Source organism: Triticum dicoccoides, chromosome 5B (genome assembly GCF_002162155.2).
Source record: "Triticum dicoccoides isolate Atlit2015 ecotype Zavitan chromosome 5B, WEW_v2.0, whole genome shotgun sequence".
NCBI classification, from domain to species: Eukaryota; Viridiplantae; Streptophyta; class Magnoliopsida; order Poales; family Poaceae; genus Triticum; species Triticum dicoccoides.
In genome coordinates this window covers 57,513,173-57,530,230 of record NC_041389.1, presented here as the reverse complement: position 1 = coordinate 57,530,230, position 17,058 = coordinate 57,513,173, and the positions used below count along the sequence as shown (strand labels likewise).

The following is a 17,058-nucleotide window of genomic DNA, read 5'->3' as shown; positions in this document are numbered from 1 at the left end:
TAATATAACTAATGAAAACATTAAAATTAATTCATTCAACATAGATTATTAATAACTATTTCTAGAGTTCTCTCGTAGATATTGTCCACCGAACTCGTCATTAAACGTTCGAAATACTAATTTCCCATATTAAAAATATTAAATAATATGTTGCACGTGCAAATGCGTGGGAGCGGGCTACTTTACTAGAAATATTTAACCTTAGGGGATTTTGAAATTGAAAACATTAACCGCATTAGCTAGCTATATCTTTGATCGACGACATTTTGAGCAGTACATGTACTTTGAATTTTGTTTGGGAATTTCTGTTATTTGAGAAATGGAAAATAGGGCAACCCAATTTAAAGAAAAACAGGTATATGTAGTGTATGGTGAGTGGTCGCATTATGAAGGAAGTTGTTTCGGTTGTACAACAATAAAATAATCAACCATGATAGATTTTGATTCAAAACATGAAGCAACAACAAATTAAAGCACATACAATGTCTGAACGTACTCAACACACATGCATGTTATACATACCAACTCTTTCATATGTAAATGTAAGCAATACTATCGAGGGTAGCTTGCGGACAACACGAACTCTTCTTCTTGACTATATTGCCTGCTCGTATCATCTAAGCTTGTCCTTCTTATTGGTGATGTATATCTCGTTGCAGAATAACTCCCCTCGTATGTTGCATCCTGAACAGGAGAACGCTTTTTGGGTCCTTGAAGTGCCTCTAGTGTCATCTCCACTGACCTCATGGTTGGTCGCTCCTCTGCTCTTAGCTTTGTGCACGACATAGCTAGAGAAGCTACGACTTCAACTTGGCTACCTCCCTCCTCCATTACATGTGGATCTAGTATTTCTACCAATTTACCTTCTGCATGTAGTACAACAAATTGTGCAACTAGCCCATCACCTGTGGAGGATCTATATATAATTGGCATCTTCCTCGTAAGCAACTCAACAAGAATAACCCCAAAGCTATAAACATCACTTTTTTCCGTTAGCCGGCCACAGTAAAAGTACATAGGATCTAAATATCCTAACGTTCCCTGCACCTTTGTTGTAATTGTTGTTTTATCTCTAGGAATGTACCTTGAAGCTCCAAAGTCAGACACAATCGCTGTCAAGGCATCATCAAGAAGTATATTCGTGGACTTGATATCTCTGTGTATTACAGGGACAGAAATACCTGAGTGAAGGTAAGAAAGTGCGTTGCCAATTTCCGTTGCAATCCTTAATATGTCTTGCCAAGGTAGTGATCTTAGTGGTTTCTTGTGAAGATAATCGCATAGGGTTCCATTGGAAATGAACTCATAAGCCAATAAAGGGACTTCTGTCTCAAGACAACATCCAAAAAGCTTTACAATGTTTCTATGATTGATCTGTGAGAGTATGGAAACTTCATTTATAAACTCGTTAATTTCACTCTTGACCACAATATTTGACCTCTTGATGGCAACAACATGCAAGTCTGATAAAATTCCTTTGTATACAGTACCATGCCCTCCACCACCAAGCTTACGACTTGGATGAAACTTGTTCGTGGCCTTTTCTAGCTCCCTTAAAGGAATGATCATCCTCTCTGCAATATCTGACCTATGAGATACCAATTTTTGCAACAACTGTCCACGATTTTGATTGAAGAACTTTTGTTTCAACTTTTGTTTCTTTTGATGCTTAACCTTGCGAATTATTATCTTTGAGATGAGAAACAAAACTAGAATAGTTGGTCCACTAGAAACTGATAGGCCAATGATTAAACCTGCAAAAAAATAGACCGATGGCCACGTATTTAGGGTATGTGGTGACATAACTCAACAATAGTTGAAGGAGGAGATATGAGGTCGGACCTAGGTTTGAAGTCTTGGTAGGGGGAGAGGTATCAACCAATTGACAGAAAATCAACTAACTATACTGGATTAAAATTTTGAAAAGATGAAATCTTAGCAAAAAAAATGTTTCAAATTCTAGTGACCCAACTAATCGGAGAGGCCAGTATTTAACCCATGCAAGTCCACTAACTAAACACTTACCAAAATCCCAGGTGGACTGCATGGGAAAGGATGCAAATAGGAGTAGCTATGAGAAATATATTTTCATTTGAGACAACAAGAGAGAGTTGCTAAATGTGATTGAGAACGAACAATATCTTTTCACCCCCCTTTATTTCCAAAATGATAGTATTTTTATGATTTCAGAGTCAAACTTCTTTAAGTCTGACCAAGCATGGAAAAAATAGAGCAAAATATATGACACCAAATAAAGACATCTTGACAACATGTTTCATAGTTGATCTAATGAAGCTAATATTTTGTTAAAGATGTTGGTGTATATTTTATATATAATTGGTTAGGCTTCAAAATGTTGAACTTAGAACAAGCCTAGAAATTACAGTTTGGAGAAGGAAGAAGTACTTGTTTTAAAATTGTGTTGCTTGATCTAAGATAGTTTATATACATGTTGATCGTAGGGAAAGTAAGAAGAAATGGTGCCCACCTGTGTTTACGGACTTGACACAACCATTTTGTTGGGTGACTTTGCCTTGGTATCCTTGTGGGCATGTGCACTCGAAAGATCCATCCATGTTGGTACACTTGCCAAAGCATGAATGTAATTGTGGCTGTTTGCACTCATCGATATCTATATAAAACACGGAAGCATTAAGCCAATTTGATCATGTGAATCTATATTTTGGTTGATAGGAGGCAACATGCATGGTGAAAGGCTTGTTATGATAAAAAAAGTAACTTCATCATACTCCACAGCGAAGTAGATTTAGTAGTAGATGCACATCAAGACATATGGGTTCAAGTGGGGGTGTAATGTAAGTGTTCGTGTGAATGTTAAATATAAGAAAAGTGAGGAGTGAAGTCCCAATAGCACCTTGGGAAACTTGTCAACCTATCCATGATGTTTGTAATACATGTTTATTTTTTCTTGTAGGAAACCAAACTACCCAACTGCACCGACGACTACAGTACCTCTAGGCGTACAAACCAGAAAAGTTTGCATGCTATAAGGAACAGAACGAAAAAAAACAAGGCAACCAGTACTAATACACATGCATATATGAACAACCCATGTGAAAGATCAAAAGAACACATATTAAAAAAAACAATGTCCAATGACAACTCAAACATATAAATAAAGAAACGATAAATCGCTTGGAAAATAATTCATAGCAGAAGACATCAATGTTTGCAAAGGATTTCAGAGGTTTATGGATGGAGAAGCCTTTGATCAAGGGATAAAGATGGTGATGGAAACGTTGGTGAAGTCGTTGGAGTCTATGGCGGTGACGGGGCAATGGTGGTGATGGTGGCAACAGTGGATGCCCCCGGTGGCCTGCTGATGTCACCAACCCATGCAAGTAGGCACCGTGCTACCTATCGCCCTCACCAGTGTCCATGGTGAGGACCTCTTCCATGCACCGGCGGCGCTGCGACTATCCATCGTGGTGCCCGAGAACTTCCACCTCGAGGTTGCACTCGCTGCCACCGGCAATGGGCAAAGGGTCGTCCGAAGCAGGAGCTGCAGAGCGAAGCAAGAGGCAAGCCAGTGTGCGGCATTTGACGTGCGACACGAAACAACAAACTTATAGTAAAGCATGACCATCTCAATGGAAAGACCTAAACGCCCACGAAACAGTCTGATGGGCAGACCACGACTATCAGAGGTCGACCATGGCCCAGGTCTATTAAACAACCAGAGAACGCCGCGCCGAGCACACAAGCATGCCCGACTCGAATAGAATAGCAATTGGCCGGATAGGCGCACCTGCCTCGTGAGGCTGCGCATGAACCTCTCAGACCCCGAGCCAGGTAAACGCACATGCCTGGCGAACCCGTCGCGCGTGGCTTAGCCCAAAAGATTGTGCACATTGGCATGATGCAAACACATTGCAGAGAGGTGGCCCATGTCAAGCCCGCGGCCCACCCGTCATGGACCCTCGAGGGAAGTCTTTCGGGTGCGGTGTGCCCAGGCAGATAACGAACGGGAGGCCGGCAGGGGGCTAGGCGCAGGAGGCCCTCGCCAAACGGATAGTGTGGAGGGCCTCCTCACCTGCGGAGGCTCCCAGAAGGCCGGTAATCCAACATCGTTTATAGTCTTCTTGCCCGAGAAGCGAGCAAAACCTGTACAATTGCAAACTAATCTTGCAAGACTCCGAATGCTTTGCCAATATCCTTCCTCGCTCATTCTTGACACTTGTCAAGTGTTTATTTTTCTTACCTTGATGAGTTTGAATTATCTAGATGAATGTTGCATGAGGAATATATGTCATTGGCAACATAGTATCCTTGATCATAGTCATGCCCATTGATATTAAAGTTGCATGTCAGAGCATCACCACTTGCTAGCCTAGCAAAAAGATGAGATCTATTAAAGACATTGATGTAATTGTGAGAGTCAAGATGCCTAAGTAGCAATCGTGAATCTACAAGTCATCAGAGGCAACCGCTTCTTATGTAATCGCCGGATCATGGCAATGTGTGGTAGAAGGTTGTAGGTGGCATGCGGCGGCCCAGGGTGCTCTGACTGGGCGGTAAAAGGTGGCTAGAATGAAGTCTAGAGCTTGTCACAAATGGGAGTTGGCTCGGGTGGGCGAGATGTAGCATAGGTGGAAGCTAGATGGCACGAAGAATGGAATTGGCGATGACGGGGCAATGGTGGTGATGGTGGCAACAGTGGATGCGCACGGTGGCCTGCCGATGTCACCGACCCATGCAAGTAGGCACCGTGCTACCTATCGCCCTCACCAGTGTCCATGGTGAGGACCTCTTCCATGCACCGGCGGCGCTGCGACTATCCATCGTGGTGCCCGAGAACTTCCACCTCAAGGTTGCGCTCGCTGCCACCGGCAATGGGCAAAGGGTCATCCGAAGCAGGAGCTGCAGAGCGAAGCAAGAGGCAAGCCAGTGTGCGGCATTTGACGTGCGGCACGAAACAACAAACTTATAGTAAAGCATGACCATCTCAATGTAAAGACCTAAACGCCCACGAAACAGTCTGATGGGCAGACCACGACTATCAGAGGTCGACCATGGCCCAGGTCTATTAAACGATCAAAGAATAGCCGAGCACACAAGCATGCCCGACTCGAATAGAATAGCAATTGGCCGGATAGGCGCACCCGCCTCGTGAGGCTGCGCTTGAACCGCTCAGACCCCGAGCCAGGTAAACGTACATGCACAGGTTACGGGAGCGATGTAGCCCCCCCCCCCGGGGGGGTGGAGGGGGAGGGGGCGAGCGAAGCTGACAGCCTAGCCTGGCAAACTCGTCGCGCATGGCTTAGCCCAAAAGATTGTGCACATTGGCATGATGCAAACGCATTGCGGAGAAGTGGCCCATGTCAAGCCCGCAGCCCACCCGTCATGGACCCTCGAGGGAAGTCTTTCGGGTGCGGTGTGCCCAGGCAGATAACGAACGGGAGGCCGGCAGGGGGCTAGGCGCAGGAGGCCCTCGCCAAACGGATAGTGTGGAGGGCCTCCTCACCTGCGGAGGCTCCCAGAAGGCCGGTAATCCAACATCGTTTATAGTCTTCTTGCCCGAGAAGCGAGCAAAACCTGTACAATTGCAAACTAATCTTGCAAGACTCCGAATGCTTTGCCAATATCCTTCCTCGCTCATTCTTGACACTTGTCAAGTGTTTATTTTTCTTACGTTGATGAGTTTGAATTATCTAGATGAATGTTGCATGAGGAATATATGTCATTGGCAACATAGTATCCTTGATCATAGTCATGCCCATTGATATTAAAGTTGCATGTCAGAGCATCACCACTTGCTAGCCTAGCAAAAAGATGAGATCTATTAAAGACATTGATGTAATTGTGAGAGTCAAGATGCCTAAGTAGCAATCGTGAATCTACAAGTCATCAGAGGCAACCGCTTCTTATGTAATCGCCGGATCATGGCAATGTGTGGTAGAAGGTTGTAGGTGGCATGCGGCGGCCCAGGGTGCTCTGACTGGGCGGTAAAAGGTGGCTAGAATGAAGTCTAGAGCTTGTCACAAATGGGAGTTGGCTCGGGTGGGCGAGATGTAGCATAGGTGGAAGCTAGATGGCACGAAGAATGGAATTGGCGATGACGGGGCAATGGTGGTGATGGTGGCAACAGTGGATGCGCACGGTGGCCTGCCGATGTCACCGACCCATGCAAGTAGGCACCGTGCTACCTATCGCCCTCACCAGTGTCCATGGTGAGGACCTCTTCCATGCACCGGCGGCGCTGCGACTATCCATCGTGGTGCCCGAGAACTTCCACCTCAAGGTTGCGCTCGCTGCCACCGGCAATGGGCAAAGGGTCATCCGAAGCAGGAGCTGCAGAGCGAAGCAAGAGGCAAGCCAGTGTGCGGCATTTGACGTGCGGCACGAAACAACAAACTTATAGTAAAGCATGACCATCTCAATGTAAAGACCTAAACGCCCACGAAACAGTCTGATGGGCAGACCACGACTATCAGAGGTCGACCATGGCCCAGGTCTATTAAACAATCAAAGAATAGCCGAGCACACAAGCATGCCCGACTCGAATAGAATAGCAATTGGCCGGATAGGCGCACCCGCCTCGTGAGGCTGCGCATGAACCGCTCAGACCCCGAGCCAGGTAAACGTACATGCACAGGTTACGAGCTAGATGGCACGAAGGATGGAATTGGCGATGACAAAAGGCCGGTGCGTGACTTCGGCCTCCTCAGCAAGTCAGGGAACGAAGGCCTAGTGGCAGAGACAGTCCCACGTCGAGCTCTTGATGTGATATTGGCGGTGATCTAGCAAATGGTGGGAAGCTCACACGGGGGCAACCATGGTGTGTGGTAGGGCCAGGAACGGGTCAGCGGTGGTGAGTGCTGCCAACCGGCATTGATACTGAGGCCAGAGGTGGAAGCAAAAGGTCCTGAAATATTCCTCTCCACATACCCCTCGTAGTTGCCGGGCTGGGCATGGCATACGCTATTAAATACCGTCGAAGAACCTGAATAAATTCATAAATATGCGAGCACCCGTGACAAACCTAGGACTCGAACCCGGGAGGGCTGGTTCCACCACAAAGAATCTAACCATGTAACTTATGCTTAGTTTGCCCGGTGTCAAATATGGATGAAGAAAGCTCTATATTCTCTCCAGCAACTATTTTTCTTAGATGTCCACCAACCAATATGGATGGAGTCGAGAGAGCTATATAATCTCTCCACCAACCTTCAAATACATGGTCTATTTGTTGATTTTGCAGCATGCTCCAAATATTATAGGTATGGAGAGGGTTGGTTATAGGGTACATGGTGGGGTGACTTTTTAAGACAAAAACTTCAAACTGGCAGATTTTATGGAGTACGGGTGAAAATCAGGAATTTCTCGCATGGCCTATGCATAGCATAGATTTTTTTTAATAAAACATTTAAAAAATTATATTAATATTTTCATTATTGGACCATTGTCATGGCTTTTCTATAGCTACGCCACTAGGGAGTACTACTAGAGTTGCTCTTACCTGTGCATCCATCGATAAGGTATGGGTTGCCCTCGTAGCCATTCCAGCATTTGCAGATATACCCCATCGCGTTGGTGGAATTCACGCAGTCGCTGTGCTTGCTCAAGCAAGCGTATCCTGGCGTCTTGACCGCCTGGGGGCACAACAGGCTGTTACTGTGGTTGCGGATGGCCCAGTCGAGCCAAAGCGGCATGCTCCATCGCTTGGCTGGGTCCGACTCCGGCGTCCTCTTCAGATCGGCGGCCGAAAAGTTGTAGTGTTTCCTGTCAACGATGAAGGCGTAGTTGCAGGTGCCCCTGACGCCACGCGTGTGATTCCATTTATCGAACCTTATCCTGGTGTTGGTGAGCAACGGCAAGATGTTAACATGGCAACATCCGATGTTGTCGCACTTGCCATCCCGTGGCTTCTGTGCTGTGCTGCAGTAGGCCAGGCACCCGCTGAAGTAGCCGTTGGTTTTTGTGTTCTGGACCCGGGACCGTCTGCCGGCGTAGACGAGGGTGTTGCAGCCCAGGAGAAAGAGCTCGTTGTCGGTGTTGGAGATGCGGTACACGTCCAGCTTGTTGACCTTCAGCCTGCCGTCGAACCCGCCGGCGGTGACGTTGCCGTCGGCGTCGAAGCACTGATGCGCCACCGGCAGCGGCACACGGACCTGCGCGCGCGGCGTCATGGTCAGCTTCAGCACGCGCACGGGCTCAGTGGAAACGGCGCCTGGTAGAAACGGCGTCCTGTCGTTGCAGATGATCTCGAAGCCCGGGCGGAAGCAGCCAGCGCCGATGCCGAACGGGTAGGGGACGTCGATGTCGCCGCATCGCGCCTGGCAGCCTGGCTTCGCCAGTGAGCTAGAGGCAGTGGTTGTCAATGCAGCTAATGGCAATAGCACCAACATCCATGCCATCGACGCCATTGTTCGTTCAATCTCGGCGGTTAACCGTCCGAGCATTCTCTTAAATACAGAGGGCGAGCCCTGCACTTACGAGTTACGACCGGGCGTCCTTGAATTGAAAATTGTAATTTTTTTTAACTTCCATCTAATTGGTCTTGTTAATTACTTAATTTAAGATCTAATTAACTACAGCAGGGAGTTGATAGCTTGTTGCCATCCAGGGAAGACTCAAAAGTCAAAGTTCATCACTCTACTAGCCTATTAAGGTGGGTTATTAGCCGGCCGGCAGCAGAGGCAATGGCCGGCAACAATACATTTCTAATCTATGTGTGCCTAACTCGGAAGCATTCAAACGTTCAAACGTAACTTGGTCCGTAAACACATCTTAACAATCCAGGACGGCAGCCAAGGCGAACGTTTCTACGGAGGAGTTTGCACATTGGTCGACGAAGGCTACTGTACGTAGCATGATAGCAGCCTCACAGTTTTGATGCCTCGCAATGTTTGGAACACTAGTGCAAATCAAGTCAACGCACACACTAGCCGTTAATCCGTCGCAAATGTTGTTTGTGCCATAATCGTGCAGGGAGTTGATGGCTTGTAGCGATACAAAATTGGAAGGCCAAAAATTCATCTGATAACTAGACAGCGGGAAATCTAAAATGTTAAGAGCATGCTTGAATACGTTTTAGTCCCATGACTAAAAGTAGTGGGACTAAAACTTGCTAGTCTTACCCATGCTTGGATCCAAATACTAAAGAGACTAAAATCTAGTTATTGAGCATTTATTATCCTCCAAAGCCTCCAATCCAGAACTAAGGAGAGGAATTAAATGAGGAGAGAGAAAGCTAATACATATTTTAGTAGGTTTCCCATGACTAAAAAATTTTAGCCTCAAGACTAGTCCTAGCCTCTCTTTAGTCAAAAGTGCTTGAAACTTTAGCCTCTAAAAGAGACTATTTTTAGTCAGACTAAAAATAGTCCCTTGTATCCAAGCACCCTCTAAATTAAGGACGGCTAGCCGAGGAATGCTACACACATGGGCATATTATCACGGACTATTATGGGACGCTTAATTGAGGTACTTTGATTGAATAAAAACCAGGCTGAGGGCCCACACCCCCTGAAAATGGGGGGGTGGGGGAGGGGGGGGGGATTAGTTATAGAAGGAGATCCCCTAAATTTTCGTGGCTAGCTAGCCAGCCGGTTGACGGGGAAAGTCTTCGGCAGTAATACATTTCTATTCTCTATATTACCATATATGTGATCTCATTACCCAACCCGAGAGCAATCAAAACAGGAAAAATATAAACCATAAAAATATATTAAGACCTATTACAGTGGGATGTCATAATAATTGATGTGATACTATGTACTCCCTTCGTCCCATAATGAAAGACATTTTTTGGGCACTAGTATCATAAAAAATATTGATGTGATACTAGTTGTATCATAGAAAAATACAGTTTTAGAAAATAATAAACAAGGTCACCTAATAGGAGGAAACATGTGAGCTCTTGATAAAAATGAATTTCCCCGGCATGTAAACTCTGCCATGAACAATTTCATTTGCGACCCAGGGATCCTAGGCACTCGTCGCTTGGATAAACTAGATGAATACCCCACGCGTTGTTGCGGGACATCTAGTAGGCTTTGAAGTGTTGAACGGAATCACTAACAAATTGTTTCCCTTTTCTAGAAATTAAGAAGGTGTTTCTTACAAATAGCGCACTGATTTCTTTTGAGTTGTTCGCAAGAAATTGACATGTGGTAAGTACAGGCTTCGTGATTTCCTCAATGCAGAGGTTACATAGAAATATAAAGATGTTTCGATAAACATGGGTATTTGTTGAAGGAAGATGCATGTATCGAGAGGTCATTTAATTTTGCAAGCTGAAGTTTGACATGACATATGAATGGAGTTTTCATTCAGTAAATAGTGTAGAATTGCAGGTACAGCAAGCAAATCAAATTAGTTTCCAGCAACGGGACATCTCCTTAATATTGCTGAAAGAGTATTATCGTAAGTATGCACAAAAAGAAACCAAAATAAGCTACTAAGTCTAGCTTGTGAGTTATCAGTACAAAAATAAGATTTTTAGACTACGGCTAAAAGTAGTTCACATGCGTAAGTTAGAATCAGAATCAAAATGAAAAAAAAGGAGAGACCACTTACAGACTTACATATCCTGCTTTTGTAATAGGATGATGTGTTTTACAGAGTACTTGTCGTAGCGTTGTAGGAGCAGCCCCACATGATGACCCTTCAGTAGTTGGCCACGCTTCCAGCAGCGCTAGAACACCTGCGATAGGAGTGTGTCCGTGTTGATCAACCCACTGCCCGCAACATCCAGCGACGCTGGCAGGCTGCACAACGACTGTGCCGGTGCGGCTGAGCAGCTCTCCTTCCCTCACATGTGGACGCTGGCTGCTCGTTGGCCCTCCGTCCCTGCCATTGGGGACATGCCGGACGACGACGAAACTCCGAGGCAGAGCAAGGGACACGAGCCGTTGCTGCTCCCAGAGGTCGTGCCACCATGAGGGGAGCACATCGGCGTGAATGGTCGACTTGATCGGCAACAGCCTCGGACTCTGGAACCGCACCACATTGTGGAGATCCAAGATGCGGCTCTCCCACCTCCCTATGCACCACTGCTCCTTCTCAGTCCTCCTCCCCCTCCTACCTTACCCCATTGCTCGACCAAGATTTGAAGATGGAGGCGCTGGCCCAGATTTCTCAAGAAGCCAAAGCATGTTATATAAAGGGAACGATCATGTCTCTTCGGATCCCCGCGTCGGTTCCAGAAGCTTGGCTCTTCGGCTGAACGATCACGTCTCTTCAAATGCCGTGTCTGTTCCAGAAACTTGGCCCTTCGTTTTTTTTGTGAGTTCGACTCTTCGGCTGTTTGTCGGAAATAGAGTCATTTTTATTAGAGCAGGGTTGCTGATGTGGCACATGCGATGACGTGAAATAGAAGGTGGCATGGGTGGGGCATGTGTGATGAGGTAGATAGGTTGCATGTCAAGAGAAATGAGATAGTTGGGATGAACTATTTATGTATTATAGATATGCGAGAGACGAAATACTGTTACAATTCATGTAAAAAAACACCGTTACAATTAGATGCATGTCAAGAAGCCAATTTCTAGGCAGGATCATCACTCAAATATTCCTACATAAGTTCTTCCTGAAAAATATCTCTACACATTTTTTTTGAGGGGAAAACCTGACGCCGCTTTATTAACTAAACAAAGTTTGAAATATCATCTGAAATTACATCCAAAATAAAGTTTGAAGGAGATTGAGGGTGTGTTTGCGTTTGTTTGAGCTCTTTTCAGTGTCCACGAGAGGTTCCGGTTCGAGTCAATCCCGGACGGGCTGGTGGAAGTTGACTGGGACGCCAAGGACTACGACCTCAGGCTGTCTGCCGCCACGAGCCAGCGTTCTGCGGAGCCACTGAAGGACCTGCTCCTGCGGCTTAAGAGCAACTCTAGCAGACCCCGCATTCCGCCCCGGTCCGCAAAATAACCACCAAATTGTGGGTCGGGTCCGAAAAATCCGCACGATCACACACTCCATCCCGTCCCGGCCCGCAAAATTTTTTGCGGGGCGCGGCAAATCTTCTCCCCCAACTTCTATCTTCACGGGCTGGGAGGCCGACCCGAGCTGAACCCCTATCCGGCGCGAGAATTGGCGGGAGGGACATTTCCGCGCGCCCTTTCCCGCTCTACGCATCCTCCGCCACCATTGCCCCCCCTCCGCAAGCTTCGGTTCCTCCTCCCCGGTCGTTCCTCGCCGCCATGGACGACCCCATGCTGTCCCCCATCACCGTCGAGGTCGCGCATGCTCCTTCCCCTCGGGCGGATCTCGTCGCCGGCCATGTTGCCCCCACCGCCGTCGCCCAAGCACACGCCGCGCCGGCCCACAAGCGGCAGGGCAACGTGGTCGTGCAGGGCGGGAATCCGGCTGCCCCCGCCGTGATGGCCCGCGCTCTGGGCGCCAACACCGCAGTGCGATCCCAGTCGGCGGCGGAGAATGCCAGCAAGACCGCGGACGTAAAGCGGAGGAAGGTTCCGGCTAAAAGGAAGCCACCTTCTTCAACCTCTCACTCCATACCCCCGCGAGGAGGTGCTCCGGCGATGCCGTTCAACGGTGCCGCTCCCCCCCCCTACGGGCGAGGTGTTCGACGAAATGGCTGCAAGGTATACCTCTTCGGTCTTGGCGATTCCCTTTCATTTTTCGCCATTAGTCTCGATAGCTCGTGACTTGTTATCATTCGCTATAGCGGTGGTTCGAACAATGCAACAACCGAGTTCGTGAACTTGTTGGACATGAACGCGGTTGACATTGATCAAGCCCCTTTCGAACCATTCGACTACAATGAAACGGACGGCGGCGTGGATGATCATGGTTGCACTACTAGGAAAAGGGCTATATATAATATGGACATTAATGGCGCATCGCATATGTGGTGCGCCACTGCTATATAGCAGTGGCGCACCATGTGCAAGTGCGCCATTAGTGTCCATATCAATAATGGCGCACCACACCCAAGGTGCGCCACTACTAACATTTTTTTTCCAAAACTAGTAATGGCGCACCAGGGCACAGTGTACCATTACTAATTTTAACTAACCATTACTAGTTTTAAATAGTAATGGCGCACCACACACTCTGTGCCACTACTAACAATTTTTTTTATTTTTTTTTCAAAACTAGTAATAGCGCACCAGAGTATAGTGCGCCATTACTAATTCAAACTAGTAATGGCGCACCACATCCACGGTGCGCCACTACTAACATTTATTTTATTTTATTTTTTGCAAAACTAGTAATGGTGCACCACGTAACAGATGTGCCATTAGTAACCAGGGTTACTAATGGCGCATTTTTAGGTGGTGCACTATTAGTAACCTGAGACCAGCTAGATATTTTGGACAGCCACCTCCCACACTCACTTTCCCCACTTCATTCTCTCCACCTCCTCCTCCAAGCTTGTCTCGGTTGCCTCCTCCTCCAAGCTTGTCTCGGCTGCCTCCTCCTCCTCACCTCATTTGCACCATAGATTCACCCAAATTAAATGGTTAAATTACCTTTTTTGATAGGTAAGTAAGGGGAAAGCTTTCTTTATGTTGTAGATCTACTTTTTTCTCCCTCCAACAACGTGTACATGCACTTTTTATGGCCTAGATAGATCTACGTATGTTTGTGGTGTTGCATATGTTTGTGGTGTTGCATATATGTTTGTGTTTGCAGGTACCAGTATTTGAAATGCGATAGTTGCCAATATTTTGCCGGAATGTTGATTCATTTCCGTTTCGGCGAGAATTTGGCACTATGCATTCTTTTTGGTCCTATTTTTAGGCAAAGTCATGCCAAAAACATTAGTTCTAAAATATCCTTTTGCTCTACCCCGCAGGCGACCATGGTCCGCACGATGATCGAAGGCATCGTGAATAGGTTTTTGAGCTCCGCGAAGGCCGAGATGCTTCAAAAGAACGAGATGGAGATAAGATGTCCGTGTCGAAGATGCAAGCTAAGGAGCCTTATGGACCCGGATTTTGTACAGGTACGGGACCACCTGCTCTTGCGTGGTTTCATGGATGGCTATCGGTGGCAAGGTGATGAAGATGATTATGAAGTCGTCCATGGGGGCCGGACAAGAAATGAGGAAGGGCAGCAAGACAACAACGGCAAGGCCGGGCGAGAAGACGAAGAATCTCCAGGACATGATCATGAAGTAGATGCAGTACATAGTCATCATGTAGAAGATGCCGGACATGACGATGAGGAAGATGCCAGAGCAAGGGCATGATCATGAAGATGAATATGCCAGAGCAGACGACGATGGACCATCGATGGGCTAGGTGCAGGACCCTCATATTCAAGAGCTGCTTCTCAAGCAGATGGATAACGCAAGAGCTGCCGCCCGAGAGAAAGCCAAGCTGGATCAACTAGAGATAGACGCGGTTACTCTATTGTATGAAGGATGCAGGCCCGAGGATACCCGCCTGAAAGTAATGCTCATGGCTCTGGAGATGAAGGTAAAACACAAAATGACCGACGCATGCTTCGACAAGAACATATCATTCTAGCACGAACGTCTTCCCAAGGGGAACAAGTGCCCGACCAGTTTCGAGGAGGCGAAGAAAATCGTGTGTCCTCTGGATTTACCGCACGTGAAATACCATGTGTGCATGAACAATTGCATCATTTATCGGGACGAGTACGCGGAGTCTACCATATGTCCAGTGTGCGGCGTCACTCGATACAAGAAGAGGAAGAAAGCTCCTCGAAAAGTGGTTGGTACTTTCCGATCACTCCTCGTCTGCAGTGGTATTTCACGGACCCTAAGCTAGCAAAGCTCCTGTGTTGGCATGCGGAGAGGAAGGAGAAGAAGCGAGAAGATGACGGAAATGATCCATAGATAAATAAAAAAGACAAGATGCTGAGTCATCCTAAGGATGTGAGCCAGTTGCAAGCGTAGAACTTCAAACACCCAGAATTTGGGGACAATTCAAGGAACATCGTGCTGGGCGTGAGCAACGATGAAGTCAATCCGTTTGGCAGGCAGAGAAGCACACATAGCACCTGGCCTGTGTTTGTGTGGATGTACAACCTTCGTTCCTGGTTGTGCATGAAGAGGAAGTACATTCACATGAGTATGCTAATTGAAGAGCTGAAACAACCAGGAAACGACATCAATCTGTATCTGGGGCTGCTGAAAGAGGAGTTAGACACGCTATGGAAAACGCCAGCCAATACGTGGGACGCCTCAGAGAAAGAATATTTCCCTATGAGAGACGCACCGCTCATGACGGTGCAGGACTATCTCAGTTACGGATATGCCGCGGGGCAGGTGGTCCACGAATTTTCTAGATGCATCAGGTACATGGATGACACAACGTATCGCCAGTTAGATAGAGATCCCGGGTCTTCGAAAACCGCGTTCATGGGACATCGAAGGTGGCTTCGCGACGATGACTCATGGAGAAAACGCAAGAATCTATTCGTTGGTGAAACCGAACCCCGAAGACGCCCGCGTACGAGGAGCGGGGAGGAAATAGACGAGCTATTGAAAAATTGGAAGGATTGCCCACTACCGGAAAAGAAGCAAAAGGCGCCAGAGCCGGGAAAGAAGCGAAAGGCGCCAGAGCCGCTACTGAAGGTATGTAAAACAAGGTCTGTTTTCTAGGACTTGTTGTACTGAAAGATCCATCGTGTGCCTCACAACCTTGATGTCATGCATATCACGAAGAACATGTGCGAGAGTCTGCTGGATACCCTGCTCAACATGCCAGAGAGGACCAAAGATGGGCTGAAAGCAAGGGCAGACTTGAAATCAATGGGCATGAGGGAGGAGCTTCACGCTAATGATGATGATGATGAGGCGAAGTAGGACACGGAAAGTCATCGCAAAGGCAAAAAGGCCAAGAAGACCGGAAATGACTATCCTCCCGCGTGCTTCACTCTAAGTCAGGAGGAGATCGAGTAGTTTTTCACCTGCCTCATATGAGTAAAACTTCCTTACGGTTACATGGGGAAGATAAGCAGATACCTAGACTCAGTGAAGCAAAAGTTCAGCAGGATGAAGTCTCACGACTGTCACGTGCTGATGACGCAGATACTTCCAGTTGCAATTCGTGGGATCATGGACGTGCACGTTCGTGAAACGCTATTTGGCCTATGCAACTTTTTCGACGTCATCTCTCGGAAGTCGGTTGGCGTGAGGCAACTCAGAAGGCTACAGGAAGAGATCGTGGTGATACTATGCAAGCTTGAGATGTACTTCCTGCCCGCATTCTTTGATGTTATGGTGCATCTGCTGGTCCATATCGTGGAGGATATCATCCAACTCGGGTCGACGTTCCTGCACAACATGATGCCGTTCGAAAGGATGAATGGTGTCACCAAATGACACGTTCGCAACATGTCACGTCCAGAGGGAAGCATAGCCAGGGGCTTTCTGACCGAAGAGTGCATCTCCTACTGCACGAATTATCTAGACATCGAGAACCCCATTGGTCTGCCCGTCAACAGGCACCTCGACAGGCTCGCTGGATGGGGTCACTGATGACACCACTGATGGTGCCGCCGAGGATGCAACCACTGATGATGGCAGCGCACGCACAGATGGCAGCCAACCGAAGAGGCAACGAAAGGACCGGCGCCCGAACGTGATCGACACCGTCAAGGAGGAATTTACTGAAATGTCCTCCGAGGGGCATCCAACGGCGCCCAAAGAATTAGTCAAGGGGTACGTGGGACAGCTCGGGTGCATTCTCCGGAGCACCGTCTCGATCAACACCGAGAACCTAAGGCATCATGACCGAGGGAATTTGCGCAACCTCCTCTTCACGAAGCTGCACGAACGATACAAGTTCCCCGGTGACGTCGCAAACACACGCCTCTCAGGAAATAAAGTGAACACTTCCGCCCTCACGAAGATGAGCATGGCCCTAGCTACTTGGAGAGGCGCGGTGAAGAGAATGATTGAAAAAGGTGATAGTTATGAGAAGATCAAGGAGAAAAATCCTTCGATCAGCGAAGATGACTACAAGGAGTTCAAGATCAAGTGCGAGAGCAACGCAACCGTGGAATCAAGTCAGTGGGGGAAAGATATGCGGGACTTGAACTTAGGGGTCCACCAACTCGGTCCCGGCGGTTACAGAGTGGCGGAACCTATATGGG

At 47.4% G+C, this 17,058-nt stretch overlaps 1 protein-coding gene across 1 annotated transcript; it reads right to left on the bottom strand.

The window, feature by feature from the left end:
- Positions 1-552: 552 nt before the first annotated feature.
- Positions 553-2,047, bottom strand: LOC119309028 (wall-associated receptor kinase 5-like). Its single transcript, XM_037585145.1, has 2 exons — positions 2,026-2,047; positions 553-1,754 (listed from the first exon to the last, which is right to left on the bottom strand). Exons 1-2 carry the CDS (start codon positions 2,045-2,047, stop codon positions 553-555), a joined length of 1,224 nt encoding a protein of 407 aa, XP_037441042.1.
- Between the last annotated feature and the right edge of the window lie 15,011 nt (positions 2,048-17,058).

Bases quoted from the DNA above. Each gene is read 5' to 3' on its own strand.
- LOC119309028 (XM_037585145.1), bottom strand. From the start codon at position 2,047: ATGCAGTCCACCTGGGATTTTG. The intron at 1,755-2,025 runs GTAAGTGTTTAG...ATTTTTTTGCAG, and splicing joins GCAGTCCACCTGGGATTTTG to GTTTAATCATTGGCCTATCA.